This window comes from Nelusetta ayraudi, unplaced genomic scaffold (genome assembly GCF_046127955.1).
Source record: "Nelusetta ayraudi isolate G7.1 ecotype Tasmania unplaced genomic scaffold, CSIRO-AGI_Nayr_v1 ptg000057l, whole genome shotgun sequence".
Lineage (NCBI taxonomy): Eukaryota > Metazoa > Chordata > Actinopteri > Tetraodontiformes > Monacanthidae > Nelusetta > Nelusetta ayraudi.
In genome coordinates this window covers 3,630,356-3,644,897 of record NW_027466107.1, presented here as the reverse complement: position 1 = coordinate 3,644,897, position 14,542 = coordinate 3,630,356, and the positions used below count along the sequence as shown (strand labels likewise).

Sequence of the window (14,542 nt, the reverse complement as noted above, 5' to 3'; positions counted from 1 at the left end):
CAACATTGATAGAAAACATGATGCACAACTAAGATGTGAAACTTTGTATAATATACACTATATATAAATATACATTTATATCCATACATATATATACATACATACATATATACATACGCATATATATACATACATACATATATACAGACGCATACATATACATATATACATACATATGCATATATATACATACATACATATATACACATGTGTATATATATACATATATACATATTTATTTGAAGGTCAGCGTGCACTGCAAAAACTCTTAAAAACCTCTATGGGCTGTAATTTAAAATATATATATATTGTAGCAAAAATATGTTTAACAACAATAAAATAAAACAAGCCATCTACATTTCTGTCAGTGAGAGCAAGAAGGCAATGTGTTTTCAATTACATGGTCCACTTTATTGAGACAGGAATGTGAGACAGTTATTTTTTCCAAAAAACATATAGACAGCGACAAATCAATCAATCTGAACGCAAAAAACAGAACAGAATAAAGCTGGAGGTGTCTACGCTGACGTAACATCGGCTCAACCTGAATTAGCTCTGGTTGAAACCTTAGCTGCGTTGGATGAATACTGTTCACATGGGATGGAGCTTCTGGCCAAAGTGATTACGAGGACCCCTCACAAGTGCACCATTTGTCTCGCTCTGGCATGACAATCGTGAAAATGATGGGCATCACGTGTATGTGCGACACAACTATAAAACTTTAACCGGTTCATTTGGAACACTGTGAAAGTTACTTTTAGTCGGAACAAATGTGCCAGCATGGCGTGATGAGAACACTCAACGTGGCCGTATTTACGCCATTACAATTTGTCGCGTGTGACATTTTTCTGTACATGCTTCATTACATTTATCTGTGTGTCTGGCATGATTTAAACGCGTTTCCTTTTTAATGACAGTTTTTTTTTTTTTCCATTTTAACAAAATGTACAAACATATGATTCTCTTCTTTTCGACAGCGTGCATTGTACTCAGTGATCCTCAGAGTTTACTAATTATACTTCATACATTTTAAAAATCAGTAGGATATTTGTATGTTTCAGCACATCATATTATTTGTCCACAACAGTTTGGTTTGGCCTTCACCTCTCCAGTCCTCCACGGCGTCCTGACCTCACACGGCTTTCCTGTCGGCGTGATCCGCGGCCCGTCCAGAGCGCTGGTGTCTGACTTCCAGGTGTTTGCTCTGGACGCGCTCGAAATGCTGGAGCAGCTCGCCGTAATCCACCTGGGCGTGGGAGGCACGTTTGGAGACGACTTTCTGCTTCGAGTCCATATGTCTGGATTCCTCCACCGTCCGCATGAGCTCCGGGTTGGGCACGCACTGCAGGCGGTGCGACAGGAGCTGGAAGGCCTGGCTCTGGGGCAGCAGCATCAGCAGGCCGTACAGCGCCTTGATCAGGTACGGGTTGTTCTCCACATCGAGGAGCTGCAGCCGCAGGTAGGTGAAGATGGGGCTCTCGATCAGCTGCACCAGCTTGTCCACCTCCATCAGGAAGTCCACGGTCACCTCCAGGTCGCCAAACTTCTGGATGAGGTCATAGGCGTGCTTGTAGTTCTGCGTGAGGAAGCAGAGCGACACGGTGGCCACGGGGTTGTGGCACCACGATCGGTACAGGCAGCAGAACAGCGTGCAGCTCTCCTGGGTGCGCAGGTCCTTCAGCTGGTTGCGCAGCTGGAAGAGCTCGGCCGAGGTCAGCAGGATGGTATTGAGCGTCTGCACTATGGTGGAGGCAAACTTCAGGTCCTCCTCCTTCAGCAGGATGTCGGCCATGGAGTGGAAGATGTTCTCGGCATGGAGCAGCAGGCAGAGCTGTCGGATGATGAAAGCTCCCCTGTTGTCCAGGAGCTTCCTCTCCAGGCTGAAGCGCTTGAGCAGGTTGATCATGAACTTGTAAAAGTAGGAGTTCATGCTGGGGGTGGAGGGTGAGGAGTCACCTGCCTTCGATCCCGCGTTGGACTGCTGGCTCTGCTTCACACTCGCTGGTACCTTTAGGTCCACTTTGCCGTCAGCGCTGTCGCAGGTGCCCGTTTGGTCCGTCTGGCCCGCAGGGGACGATGCGATCTCGGCCAGGACCTCCAGATCTTTCAGGATTACCTCGTCTGACTCGTCGGAGAGGGTTTTGAGAAGCATGGGGAACAGGCTGTCGGTGTGACGGAACATCTTGCGCGGGGTCTTGATGTAGAGGTGGTAAACCCACTTGAGCACGGCGATGCGGGTCATCATGCCGGTGGAGGAGTCGTGGAGGTGCCGGTCCAACACCTGCACGATGCTGTCCAGGTCGAGGGAAACCTGAGGCCTGTCGGCGCTCGTCGGCGTGAAGAAGCTGATGTTACTGAGTCCGATGGATTCTTGCGAAGCGTTGAGCATGTCATTAGCATCCGCTTCCGTCTTCGAGGGGCCATCCGTCTCCGACTGGGTGCCTGCGCCTTTGTCCTCATCTTCGTCATCCTCAGCGGTCACCAGCTTCATCAGACTGTGGTTACAGGCACTGGCGGCTTCTTTCGTGTTCTTTTTCCTGTCGTCATAGGAAAGGCAAGGCAGCACTGCGGTGAGAATGCCAGACGAGTAGGGCAGCATGACTCGCCCTGCGAGCTGGATGAACTCCCTCATCCAGGTCATGGCTGTCAGCTGGATCAAATCGTTTGTGATCTTGGTCTCGTCCGCCACCTGGCAGTGGATGACGAGGATGTTGGCCATCTCTGCAAATTTCACACTGGACGGCGTCTTCTTGATCTCTTTCAGAAACTCGCCCAGCACCACCTCACAAGTCTTACGGATCTCCTTGCTGTTGTCCCCCAGGATCTGAAAGAGCCCATCGAGGATCTCGGGGAGATAGTCGATCAGGTTGATGTCCGGCACGGACTCCAGGACATGGATCCAGGAGATGATGAAGTGACGAGCGTACTGGTTGTTGGAGTATATTCTCTCTCTGAGAAGGGGCACGAAGGCCACCAGGTCAAACTTGTTACTTTCTGTCACAATGTCTTTCAGCAACCGGTCCAGGAGCTCTGATCCGCTCTTGACGTTGGGGTCAGGGTCTGCTGCCAGCTTGCTGAGCCCATCGAAGAGCAGGTTAAAGTGGGGCAGCACCGCTCCCCTGGCCACTTTCACTATGTTGTAGAGAGCCTCGCAAGCATAGTAACGCAGGCGGCTGTCTGAGTCGTTGAAGCACGTGAGCACGGGCTCGATGAGCTCCTTTAGGTACAGACCTGAGTCCTTGCCGAGCGCGATGGAACAAGCCGCCAGTCCGATCAGACCCCCCTTTCGACTGTGGGGATGCTGCGAGAGCGCAAACTCCGACGCCAGGATCTGAATGACATGCCTGATCTGCGTGGAGTTGTTCTGAGCGACAAACTCCCGGACCAGTTTCTCAATTTCGAGCGCCGCGACTTTCCTCTTCTCGTACAGTTTATCATTCAGAGCCCTGACAATGTTGGGCGTCAGGGGCGAAAAGTCCTTTTCCGTATTCATGGTCGCACTCGGTCGTTATGCCGGACTCTTCACCCAAAAAATGCGCACTGACAGGCGAGAAATTGATCCGCATTGATCGCAGTTTAAGACGAGAAAAATACGAAAGGAAAATGCTGCTCGGGCAAAGGAGGAAGTCCCGTAATACAGCGCAGCTGACCGGTTGCATCCGCCGGATGTACGTCACGGTGATGCTACACTTATTTGGGTCCCGCTATAAGAGCACCGCTGGCTAAAATTACCGAAACTTGCTGTACTGGAAACACACGTTTTCATTCTGACTGAACTAACGTTCTAGCTCATTTAAATTTACGTTCCCTCTTTACCAAGTTAAGTTTGGTTACAAAGGGTTGTTACCTCCGGTTTGTTTGCCGAGCGACACACTCAGTGACGCTAAGAAGCAATACATTTATGCTAAAGCTAAAGCCTAACTAACTTCACTCTTTTTGCAAATCGGCTATTTATATCGAAGGGATAAAAGACCACTTACCAGATTTTTAAATATATGAGATTCATTGTGAGTTTGAGTGGATTTGAATAGTTGCACTCTTTATTACTCTTAGTCCTTACACAGAAAGGTATGCTCTATTAAATAGTAAAATATTTGAACTCTCGTTGTGTAGTCTGAGGCGACCCTGGTTGACAGAAGTGCGGACACCAAAAGCAGAGAAAATGATTGTGCAGAGAGCACTACCAGCTTATGCCAACAAACAACTCTTTGTAAAGAAGGTAACACTGGCATTATGGAAAAGACACTGAAGAACTATTCGTTTTAAGTGTTTTTTTTGTTGTTTTTATTTATTACTTTTTACAAAGAATTTAAAGCAAACATGGTCAAGGAACCTGAGCACCCTCTTTAAACAGGCTGTGAAAATGGTTGAGTCAGCAGGTAGAACAGGAGAAGCATCCACCAAAAAACAAAAACAAACTTTGATTAATGGTACAACAAAGTCCCCAAGCACTTGAATGATAACAATGATGATGTGCAATTTGATGAAGAGAGTAAAACGGGCAAATAATGAGGCCTGCAGGTGAGCTCAGTCACAATGAACAACAAACGTCATCATCTGAAAGCAGCTCGGCTCAAAATAACGGTTCATCAAACACAATTGGCTGAAATGTGGTTAATGCAGAAACAGCAGGCGCTTCAAACCAAGAATGTTTTCGTTGTCTAATATGTAGCGGAAACGTCTTCCACTAGAGTGCTATAATGCAGCACACGAGGTTGCACAAGTCAAACTATTGCAGCAGATGCAATTGGCATTTCCCTCACAAGAAGTTAACCTCTCATAACTGCGTGGCTTTAGTTCACTCCTCGAGAGTCAGGAAGTCCTGTGTGCTTTGCAGTGAGACTTTCCCTAGCCTTTTATCCCTGAGGAAACATGTTCATCCACACAGGAGAAAAACCCCACACTTGCAGTTTTTGTGGAAAAGGTTTCACCGAGAAAGGCAATCTGAATTGTCATCTTCGTGTTCATACTGGAGAGAAACCATTCTGGTGTGTTACGGGCAGAAATACCTACAGACAAACCTGAAACCTGGCAGTACAGATTGTGAAGCAAAGCACGTGGCAGCGTTGTGAAAGTTGGTCATTAGCCATTTTATGTAATTCTTTAGAGCTTTAAAAATCAAACTGTCCAAAGATTTTATTCATTCAGTTGACACACTGTTCATTGTATGATTAATAATAAGTCTTTCGAGCAATAAACTCTGTAATGTTCACCTAATAAATCAAATATATCAGATTTGTCCTCAAGAAAATTGATTCAAGTTCATGTTGCTATGAAATTAAATTCATTTTAGAATTTCTCCTAACACATAGCATTCTCTAGGGATCTTGTAGGGACATGCAGGTGTGAATAAAAATGGTTTAGCGACTAAAGGTTTTTTTTCCTTATACAGGATAAATTCCCATTGTCAGGTTTGGCTGGAATTGGCACAGGTAAAGAAGGTACTTCTATAGATAATCTCTCTCTAAAAAAAAAAAGTGAGATTACATTCTAAAATGCTCATTGAAAGTAAAACTAGGAGACTTACTTGACGGTAACACAATCCATTATCTACCAACTACATAATTCAGTCTGACCAGTAACAACATATTAGCAAAACATTTTCATATTACCTAACTACTGAGACACCACACATCAAAGTAACATGTTAGAAGAAAAAAAATATGCCCACGTATGTACTGGCCTGTTCCATGAGGTAACATAGGGAAAATAACAATCAGCAGTAATACTGATAAAACAAATGTTATTTATTTCTACACTGTTCTGAAGAGGTAGTTGAAGATTTGTGCTACATGCTAAATCTGAGGTAACCTTTCTGACACAAGCCTTTGGTGGCATAAAATCAGACACTGAGGTATGTGTAAAAGACTGCAATCTAATGACAATGCGCAGACGTAAGCATTTTGCCATTGTTTTGATGAGGTACTTTGAAGGTACATTGTATAATAGTCAGGGTCACGGGGAAAAGACACATTTTCTCTGCTCACTTATTTAGCTGTAGAAGCACTTAGTAATAAAGCTAAAACACAAATCTGTTATACATATTCATTTTAGAATATTTTTTTTCCATTGTAGAGGGCGGACAGTTGGATTTTTTTTTTTTCATGCAAAAACGTTTATGTGACCATTTTGGCACTTGTCGCCTCAACTAGGTGTTGAAAACACTGGTGGTGATTCAGCCCATACTTGTACGCATAACATTTTCCACAATCTACACAGCTGTAAGGCTTTTCCCCAGTGTGTGTTCGAAGATGTATGTTCAGAGAGCTTTTCTGGGAGAAGCTTTTGCCACAGTCCGGACAGCTGTAAGGCTTCTCCCCTGAGTGCACGCGCTGGTGAAGCTTCAGGTATGTTTTCTGTGCAAACCTCTTGCCACAGACGGAGCAGCTGAACGGCTTCTCGCCAGAATGCCGCCTTATGTGGACTTTTAAACTGCTTAAATAATTGAATATTTTTCCACAAAACAAGCACTCAAACCGTTTTGTCGGCTTTAAGGGTTTCGGCTGAAACGTGTGCTCTTTGGTTGCACCCATGTGTACATGGTTGGTGAAGCCAGTCATGGTGGGGTACAGGGAAGCTGTCGGACAATTTGTGTTGTCAGCCAAAGCACTCATCGTTGCGTCCTCTATCAACTTATCCATAATTGTCGGCTGTGTGCGATGATGGTGTTGGCTTTCAGTCATCATGGGGAAGTTGTTTAGCTCCCCTGGGTGAATCTGCAGCTCATCAACAGATCTGTGTAGCATGCCATCCTCTTCAAACATTCCATCCACTGTCAGATGAGAGAGGGGAAAAAAGTTAAATCCCAGACATGATTCCTAAGTATGTTTTACTATTAATCATCAACTCTTACTTTTTCTGTTATCCGTCAGCCTCATCTGCTGACCGATGGGGAAATCATCAAACGCCTCCTCTTTGACATAGATCAGATCTGGTTCTCGCTCTAATAAATCAATTGCCTACCAGATGACATGACACAATCATAGTTATAGAAAAATACATTAGGATTAAGGTAAATTAAACAAATAAATTAATCAATTAAAAAATGAATAAGAACCTGACCTGTGGCCCCATGCTCGTCATAGGAGCAGGATCCATTGGAATCTTTCTTTGAGGGGGAAGTTTCTCCTCCCTCCATAGATCCATGCACCAATCCTTTCCAAAAACTCCCTCAATCGCCGGGCCGGGTTCTGAATGAAAAAACAGGCATGAAATTGTGCCTACATACAGAACAAAGTGAATCAAACTGAAAACCAGCACAAATTCCAAAGGGCAAACCAAAATTGTGTCTAACAGATTTTTACCATCGCTTCGATCAGAAAGTGCCTGAGGCTCACAAAAATACAAATCAATCAAACTCTTTCTTTTTTTTCTTTTTTTTTTCTCAATACGAAATATGATTATTTATTATGAAAACTGCCCGATTCCTTACATGGGCGAGTCGTGTAGGGCTGCACTGCACAGCACGGTACAGCCCGGCTTTGCCAGTATGAATCTTAACTCTTTAGTTAGCATCGCTGTAGTGGGTGACTGGCGTCGCAGAATGTAAAGATTAAAAAAAAATAAAAAAATAAAATGACAACGCACGTTTCCGGTCATTCTGACCTGCGGTCTGCGGGCGGTTGACGCTGTTGACGTGCGCCGGGTAGCCGTGAGCCTCCCTCGCCGCTCTCAGCTGCACTTCGAGCGAATAACATCTCTTCTTCAGCGCCTCGTTCTCCGTCTTGTGCTGCGAGATCTCGGTGTGAAGGACGGCGGAGCACTCGTCAGCCAGGCAGCCTATTTCCATCAGAGCCGCCTTGGTTAGCCTGTCCAGGATGGCGGCTAGCTGCGCTCGGAAACTCCGGTTCGCCGTGTCGCACATCATTTCGACGGGGATGCAAAAAGAGCTCTGTTTTATCCGGCCGATATTCCCAACAAAGCTGCGTTCTATTATTTATTTATTTTTTATATCAAATATGCGGTATCGCTCTACCGCAAGGGATTGTGGGAGAATAGTCCAGCTGCAGTCTCACAAGCCGCACTTTGCTATATGACACGCCCTCATAGATGTATATATATATATACACTATATGCCCATGTATGTTGCGTCAATGTCACGCCCTCTCTATGAAACAACACACCCCCTTAGTGATTTTTTTTTTTTTTTTTTTTTTTAGCACACTATAACTGGGTCAGAAGCTTAATTTTAGTGGGTTATTCTTTGCTATGCACCTCTAGCTATATATATATATATATATATATATATATATATATATATATATATATATATATATATATATATATGTATATATGTATATATATATATGTGTATATATATATATATATATATATATATATATATATATATATATATATATACACATATACACGTGTGTGTGTGTGTGTGTGTGTGTGTGTGTGTGTGTGTTTTATTTATAGTCAGAAGCTTGTATTTAGTGGGTTTTTCTTTGGTCCAGCTATGTGTGTGTGAGTGTGTGTTTACGTATAAGCACACTTATGTGTTTTATTCATATATTTTGACTGCAGCTCTGCACTTGACACTAGTCAGAAGCTTATATTTAGTGTGTTTTTCTTTGCTCTAGCTGTGTGTGTGTGTGTGTGTGTGTGTGTGTGTGTGTGTGTGTGTGTGTGTGTGTGTGTGTGTTTACGTATAAACACACTTGTGTGTTTTGATCATATATTTTGACTGCAGCTTTGTACTTGACACTAGTCAGAAGCTTAATTTGAGTGGGTTATTCATTGCTTCGTTGCTATGCGTCTCGAGCCATATGCACAGTATGTGTGTGTGTATATATATATATATATACATATACATATATATATACATATATATGTATATATATATATATATATATATATATATATATATATATATATATACGCACATATACATATAGTGACATATAGCTAGAGACGCGTCGCAAAGAATAACCCACTAAAATGAAGCATCTGAACATTGCCCAGAGCAGAGCTGCAGTCATAATATATGAATAAAACACACACGTGTGTGTGTGTGTGTGTGTGTGTGTGTGTGTGTGTATATACATATATATATATATATATATATATATATATATATATATATATATATATAGTTGTGTATATATATATATTTATTTATTCATATATATATATTTATTCATATATTTATATATACATACACACACGTGTGTGTGCTTTATTCATATATTATGAGCTCATATATACATATAGCTCATATATTATGAGCAGCTCTGCTCTGGGCAATGTTCAGATGCTTCATTTTAGTGGGTTATTCTTTGCTTCGCGTCTCTAGCTACATGTCTCTATATGTATATGTGTATATATATACACACACACACATATATATAAACATATATATATAAACACACGTGTGTGTTCTATTCATATGTTATTTTTATAACTGCAGCTCTGCACTTGGCACTGGTCAGAAGCTTAATTTTAGTGGGTTATTCTTTGCTAAGCGCCTCTAGCTGTGTGTGTGTGTGTGTGTGTGTGTGTGTGTGTGTGTGTGTGTGTAAACACACGTGTGTTTTATTCATATCTTATGACTGCAGCTCTGCACTGGGCACTGTTGTGAATATACATAGTTAATGAGTTAATGTGTAGGTTCACGATTCTCAGGGGGATGAACGTACATTGCTTTGTCAATATTTTGTTTTGGCTGAATTAGTTATGCCATTTGCAGAAATGTGAGGACATAAAGACTGCATTTCATCATCTAAGTGTAAAGAAGAAAAATTCAACATAGTCTGGTGGTGGATTCTCGTGATTCTCAAAGCGTAGGCGTACAACTGAAACTTCAAGTTGCCGTCTAACGTTTCGTTGTTTTCTCTGCCCCCTGTTGGCCACTTAAATGAACTTCAGAGTTTAGTTCCGTTTAATGAATTAATTTTATTGCCACACCCCTGCAAAGTCAAAGTTTAGTGAAACGCAAAACAGAACTGTGAACGCAATACTTGTCTTTCAGTAAAGAGGATGGACTTGTCAAGATGTTGCAGGAATATTTTATTACAACAGAAACAGACATTTTTTTTAATAGTATTTCAAATACTCTTAGGTGGTTTAAATCTCAGTTAGTAGTTATGTATTGTATGAAGGCTTTTTAAAAAAAGAAAAAAAAAAAAAGCACATCTTTACTTATTTATGCCAGTAATGTTTCAATAAATCATCATAACATATTTGATTTTTGACTGACAATTTTATGTACTTCCACTTACGAATGTTCCACTAAATGTGAGATGATTCAGTTCACCTGCATTCATGTTCATGCTGGAATCGAGATGCACGGCAAGGTGTTTCTTCAGATTGCAGTTCTTGGTGAAGCCCTTTCCACATTTGATACAAACAAAGGGTTTTTCTCCAGTGTGCGTGCGCTGGTGCATGTCTAAGGTGCATTTCTGAATGAAGCCCTTCCCACAGAGTGGACAGCGGTATGGCTTTTCGCCAGTGTGTGTGCGCTGGTGTGTGTACAGATGCCCTTTCTGTGCGTATCTCTTTCCACACAGCGTGCACCGGAATGGTTTCTCTCCCGTGTGACTTCTTTGGTGTATTTCGAGTTGGCTAAAGCATCTGAAGCTCTTGCCACACTGGAGGCAGGCAAACCTCTTGGCAGATGAGTTTCTCATGTTGTGAAGCTTCATGTGTCGGAGCATGTTCAAACTTTGGGAGGCAACGCTCTGAGCCAGGATGTTGCCAGCCTCTGCAGTTGTGTGTAGTGGCTCATCCTGTGGTTTCCACTGTGTGTCCCTTCTTCCTTGTCCAGAGAGAGAAGTCTGAGTGCTCAAGATGACAAAGCTGTCCGGAAAGAGAGATTTCTGGTGCTCTGCCGTTGGTTTGGGACACTGAACCATCTCTGGACGCCTGTGGTTGCCTGGGACCACATCTCTTTCTGTTAACAGACGCATAAACCAGTTAAAACTTTATTTTTTTTAACATGCGCATCCCTGGGACTACGATGTGATAGACATGTATGATGCCATAAAGTTATTTCTGTCATTTCATTTTAATTATCTCAGAATGCTAACATTTCTGATTAACTTTACACATAACTTAAACTAAAGTGCCTTTTCTACATTATTACTAGACATTATTACTAGAATACAAGTAATATAAGTTAAAAAAAAAAAAAAAAAAAAAAAGTAGTAGAAATGTGCATTCATTTTCAAAGTCAGTGTCTTGCGACTGTAGAAAATCCTAAGAAAATGTGTTTTTATTTGCCCTACCTTGCTCAGTGTCAGTGCTGTCCAACTCTGGTGGCTCCTGTTTAATAACTACCGAGTCGTGCTGCTCTGTCTGTAGATTTGGTGCCTGGTGAGTCATAATTATCATATATTATTATATTGTTGTTGTATTCATGAGAATCTATCAAGGCAAGAGAATGAGACAGTTGCTCGGACAGTAACCCACCCCTGGTGTCGCTGCATGCTCTTCGCCTCGGTGCAGGCTCCTCCACCCGGTTGTTGACGTGATGCTCCCCCCTGGACTCTCGCTGAAATACACCGGTAATGTCAGAATAATGGGGAGACAGATCTCAGAAGACTGCAATAGATCGCTACTAAGTCGACCACGCACCTCTTTTTGACAGTCCTCGTCCTCTCCGACTCCAGCGCCCCGTCCTCAGCAGCCCTGCCCGCGGCAAGACACGCCGCGGCGGCCGTCGTCGCCTCCTGGCGGCTCCCCTGCGCCATGCGCAGCAGTTTCTCCATCAGCTGCAGTTTCTCGGTGAGCGAGGCGATCTCGTTGCGTCCTCGGGTGATCTCGATTTTCAGCATCTTGGACTCGATCTCCACCAGTTTGCTGATTTCCGCCACGGCCGCTCTGGACAGAGCGTCCATGATGGAGAGCAGCTGCGTTTGGAAGGAGAAGGCCGTCGACATGCTCCTCGCGACCGTACCGTCTTGGGTTGAAAGGCGCGCACGAGACGAGCCGGTACCTCCGCGTGGCCTCCAGGTGAGGGTCTCCCCTTTCAAATCAGTTGGCGTGGGACACGAGTCGCACGGCGCGCACCAGGTGAAGTGAAGTGAACGGCTCCTCTCTCTGATATCGGTTTGTTTTTGACGAAGTGTCTCCCTCTGCCGGCTGGGCACATGCATCACACCCAACATTACGGAAGCGCTTTGCTGCCACACTAGAGAAAAAACAGGGCTGAGTTATAACTTGAAACTATCTCGTTATTTTTGTGAAATTACCACGCAATTTCGTTTGGTTTTCACGTTATTTCGTGATCATTTTCACGTAAGTTCGCGATAATTTTTACGATGCTTCGTGAAACTATCACATTATATTCACGCTCTTACGTGAAACGACCACGCTTTGACGTGAAACTTCACGAAATTCCGTGAAATTTTCACGTTAATTCGTGAAACTTTAACGTTTGATGGTTTCAAGTTATAAATGATACTGAGCCCTTTTTCTTCTTCTTCTAGTGTGGCAGCAATGCGCTTCCGTCCAACGTGAACCGGTTTTCAAAAGAAAAAACTGTAGCAACTACAGGGACCACAATTCAGTGTGTGTAAACAAGGTGTATGATTGGCTCGTGGAATTCGTTTTCAGGAAGTGGCGCTCGGAATTACATTTGCCGACTGAAAATCCTCATGATCTGACTGAGACTGACACTTGCAGTTGGTAAGGAGACGTTTCTTCACTTGAAACTGCAGTTCTGCAACTCAGTCGTTGGCAGTTTTGCAAGTTGCCACTGTTATATGATGTATTTAAATGTGGAGTTAGCGAAGTGCTTTTTATTAGATTTTATCTTCGTGCGATGGGTCTTCCCGCAGTGATATCTCAATATTATCAGTCTAATGCTACCCGAGGCAATAGTTGATATTTAGTAATGCGGTATTCTTGTGTGGGTTATCCTCATCCACACCCGTTGCGTGGAACTCGAACTCATTACAATGACTTGCATACGGGTGTTTTTGTTTGTTTGTTGTTTTTTTTGTGTGTGTGTGTGTGTTAACACTTCCTTGTCCATCGCTCAAAGCGTGTTCCTGTAATTCTGCGTGTTCTCCCCAGTTACACCTCCTCCATCATGGCCGGCAGACGAGTCGTGGTCTTCCCTTCATCGGCGGAGCTCGGGCCCGCGCTAGCCCAGCTGGTAACGTCACGTGCCGCGAGGGCCATCAGCTCCCAGGGCAGGTTCACCCTGGGGCTGTCTGGTGGAAGCCTCGTGTCCATGCTCAGCAAAGAACTGCTCGCCCTGCCGGACCTAGACTGCAGCAAGTGGGTGGTGGGCTTCTGTGACGAGCGCTTGGTTCCTTGTGACGACCCAGAAAGCACCTATGGGCTGTACAAGGTACCGACTCAACCAATCTCTGCTGGTGATGGATGAGTGATGGTCTGTAATGTGTGGTGACTGTTGTGCTGTGGTCAAGTGAATAAAAAGAATCTGTGTTTTGCATTTGCAGAATCAGTTATTTTCTAAAGTCAACATCGGCGACAGCGGGATCCTAACTATTGACCCCTCCCTGTCGGTCAACGAGTGTGCCGAGGACTATGCACACAAATTGAAGGAGGTGCAGAATCTTCACTTCTTTTAAAACTGCTTTTGCTCGAGAGTCGTGTGAACATGTTTGGTTTTTTTTGCAATTCTGTGAGTGATTTTTTTGTGAATATCAAACCTACAGGCCTTTCCAAATGACAGTATGCCTGTGTTTGACATGTTACTGCTGGGAATGGGACCAGACGGACATACATGTTCCCTCTTCCCAGAGCATCCTGTGTTGGAGGTGAGAGTTGCATTTTGCAAGTTGTTTTCCCATACATATTATTTCTGATTGGCATTAAGCACCACTTGCTGTGCTGCCATGGCATCGTCGCCATGGCATCGTCCCCCTTGCTGTGCACCTAAGAGGAAGAGTGCAACATGTTGCATCATCTATTTGACAGTTATATGTTGCTACTACCTGCATTGTACATGTTGGATTACAACATTGTTTTTGTTGTATACTCAGGAAACAAAGAAGATTGTGGCCCCCATCAGTGACTCTCCAAAACCACCACCACAGCGTGTAACTATGACGTTACCTGTGGTCAACTCTGCACGCTGTGTTACTTTTGTATCAACTGGAGGAAGCAAAGCACCAGTTTTAAAGGTAGCATTTTGTTCTAGTTTTTATTCAAGGGGAAATTAATCAAGTTCAGCTAATTTCAGAACTAAGTTCTTGATTATTTAACAGCACATTGCACCCTTATACTGTGCAACAGGCACCATGTGGGTAAATGTATGTTGTGCAGTTAAGACCCTATAATGAAACATATTGACATCTTTCTCACAGGAAGTGCTAGAGGGCAGAGAAGGTCCAGCTTTTCCTGCAGCACGTGTCATCCCCACGAATGGTGAGCTGTTCTGGCTTGTCGATGACCCGGCAGCTGCCTCCCTAACCATCCAGGTGGAGAGGCTTGGCTGTGGGGCCAAACTGTAGAGCTGTCTAGGTCACGAGGTCAACACTACAGAGTGAAAGAATAAAATCAGAATTGAGAGATGGTAAAGTTGTTTCGTAAACATTCCTGCTTCCTTATGGTTTATGTAAAAAAA

At 43.6% G+C, this 14,542-nt stretch overlaps 3 protein-coding genes across 3 annotated transcripts; 1 reads left to right on the top strand and 2 right to left on the bottom strand.

Annotated features, from left to right (window-relative positions):
• Positions 1–387: 387 nt before the first annotated feature.
• vac14 (vac14 homolog (S. cerevisiae)) lies at positions 388–3,678 on the bottom strand. Its single transcript, XM_076038798.1, has one exon. It carries the CDS (start codon positions 3,491–3,493, stop codon positions 1,133–1,135), a length of 2,361 nt encoding a protein of 786 aa, XP_075894913.1. The 5' UTR covers positions 3,494–3,678; the 3' UTR covers positions 388–1,132.
• Positions 3,679–4,281: 603 nt separating this feature from the next.
• On the bottom strand, positions 4,282–12,251 carry LOC142896844 (uncharacterized). Its single transcript, XM_076038782.1, has 8 exons — positions 11,578–12,251; positions 11,413–11,494; positions 11,229–11,313; positions 10,207–10,894; positions 7,588–7,922; positions 7,063–7,190; positions 6,854–6,959; positions 4,282–6,772 (listed from the first exon to the last, which is right to left on the bottom strand). The coding sequence occupies exons 1-8, from the start codon at positions 12,108–12,110 to the stop codon at positions 6,117–6,119; spliced, it is 2,613 nt and encodes an 870-aa protein (XP_075894897.1). The 5' UTR covers positions 12,111–12,251; the 3' UTR covers positions 4,282–6,116.
• A 136-nt stretch (positions 12,252–12,387) lies between these two features.
• pgls (6-phosphogluconolactonase) lies at positions 12,388–14,496 on the top strand. The gene is made up of 6 exons (XM_076038799.1): positions 12,388–12,630; positions 13,021–13,300; positions 13,413–13,520; positions 13,632–13,733; positions 13,959–14,099; positions 14,283–14,496. Exons 2-6 carry the CDS (start codon positions 13,037–13,039, stop codon positions 14,427–14,429), a joined length of 762 nt encoding a protein of 253 aa, XP_075894914.1. The 5' UTR covers positions 12,388–12,630; positions 13,021–13,036; the 3' UTR covers positions 14,430–14,496.
• Positions 14,497–14,542: the final 46 nt, after the last annotated feature.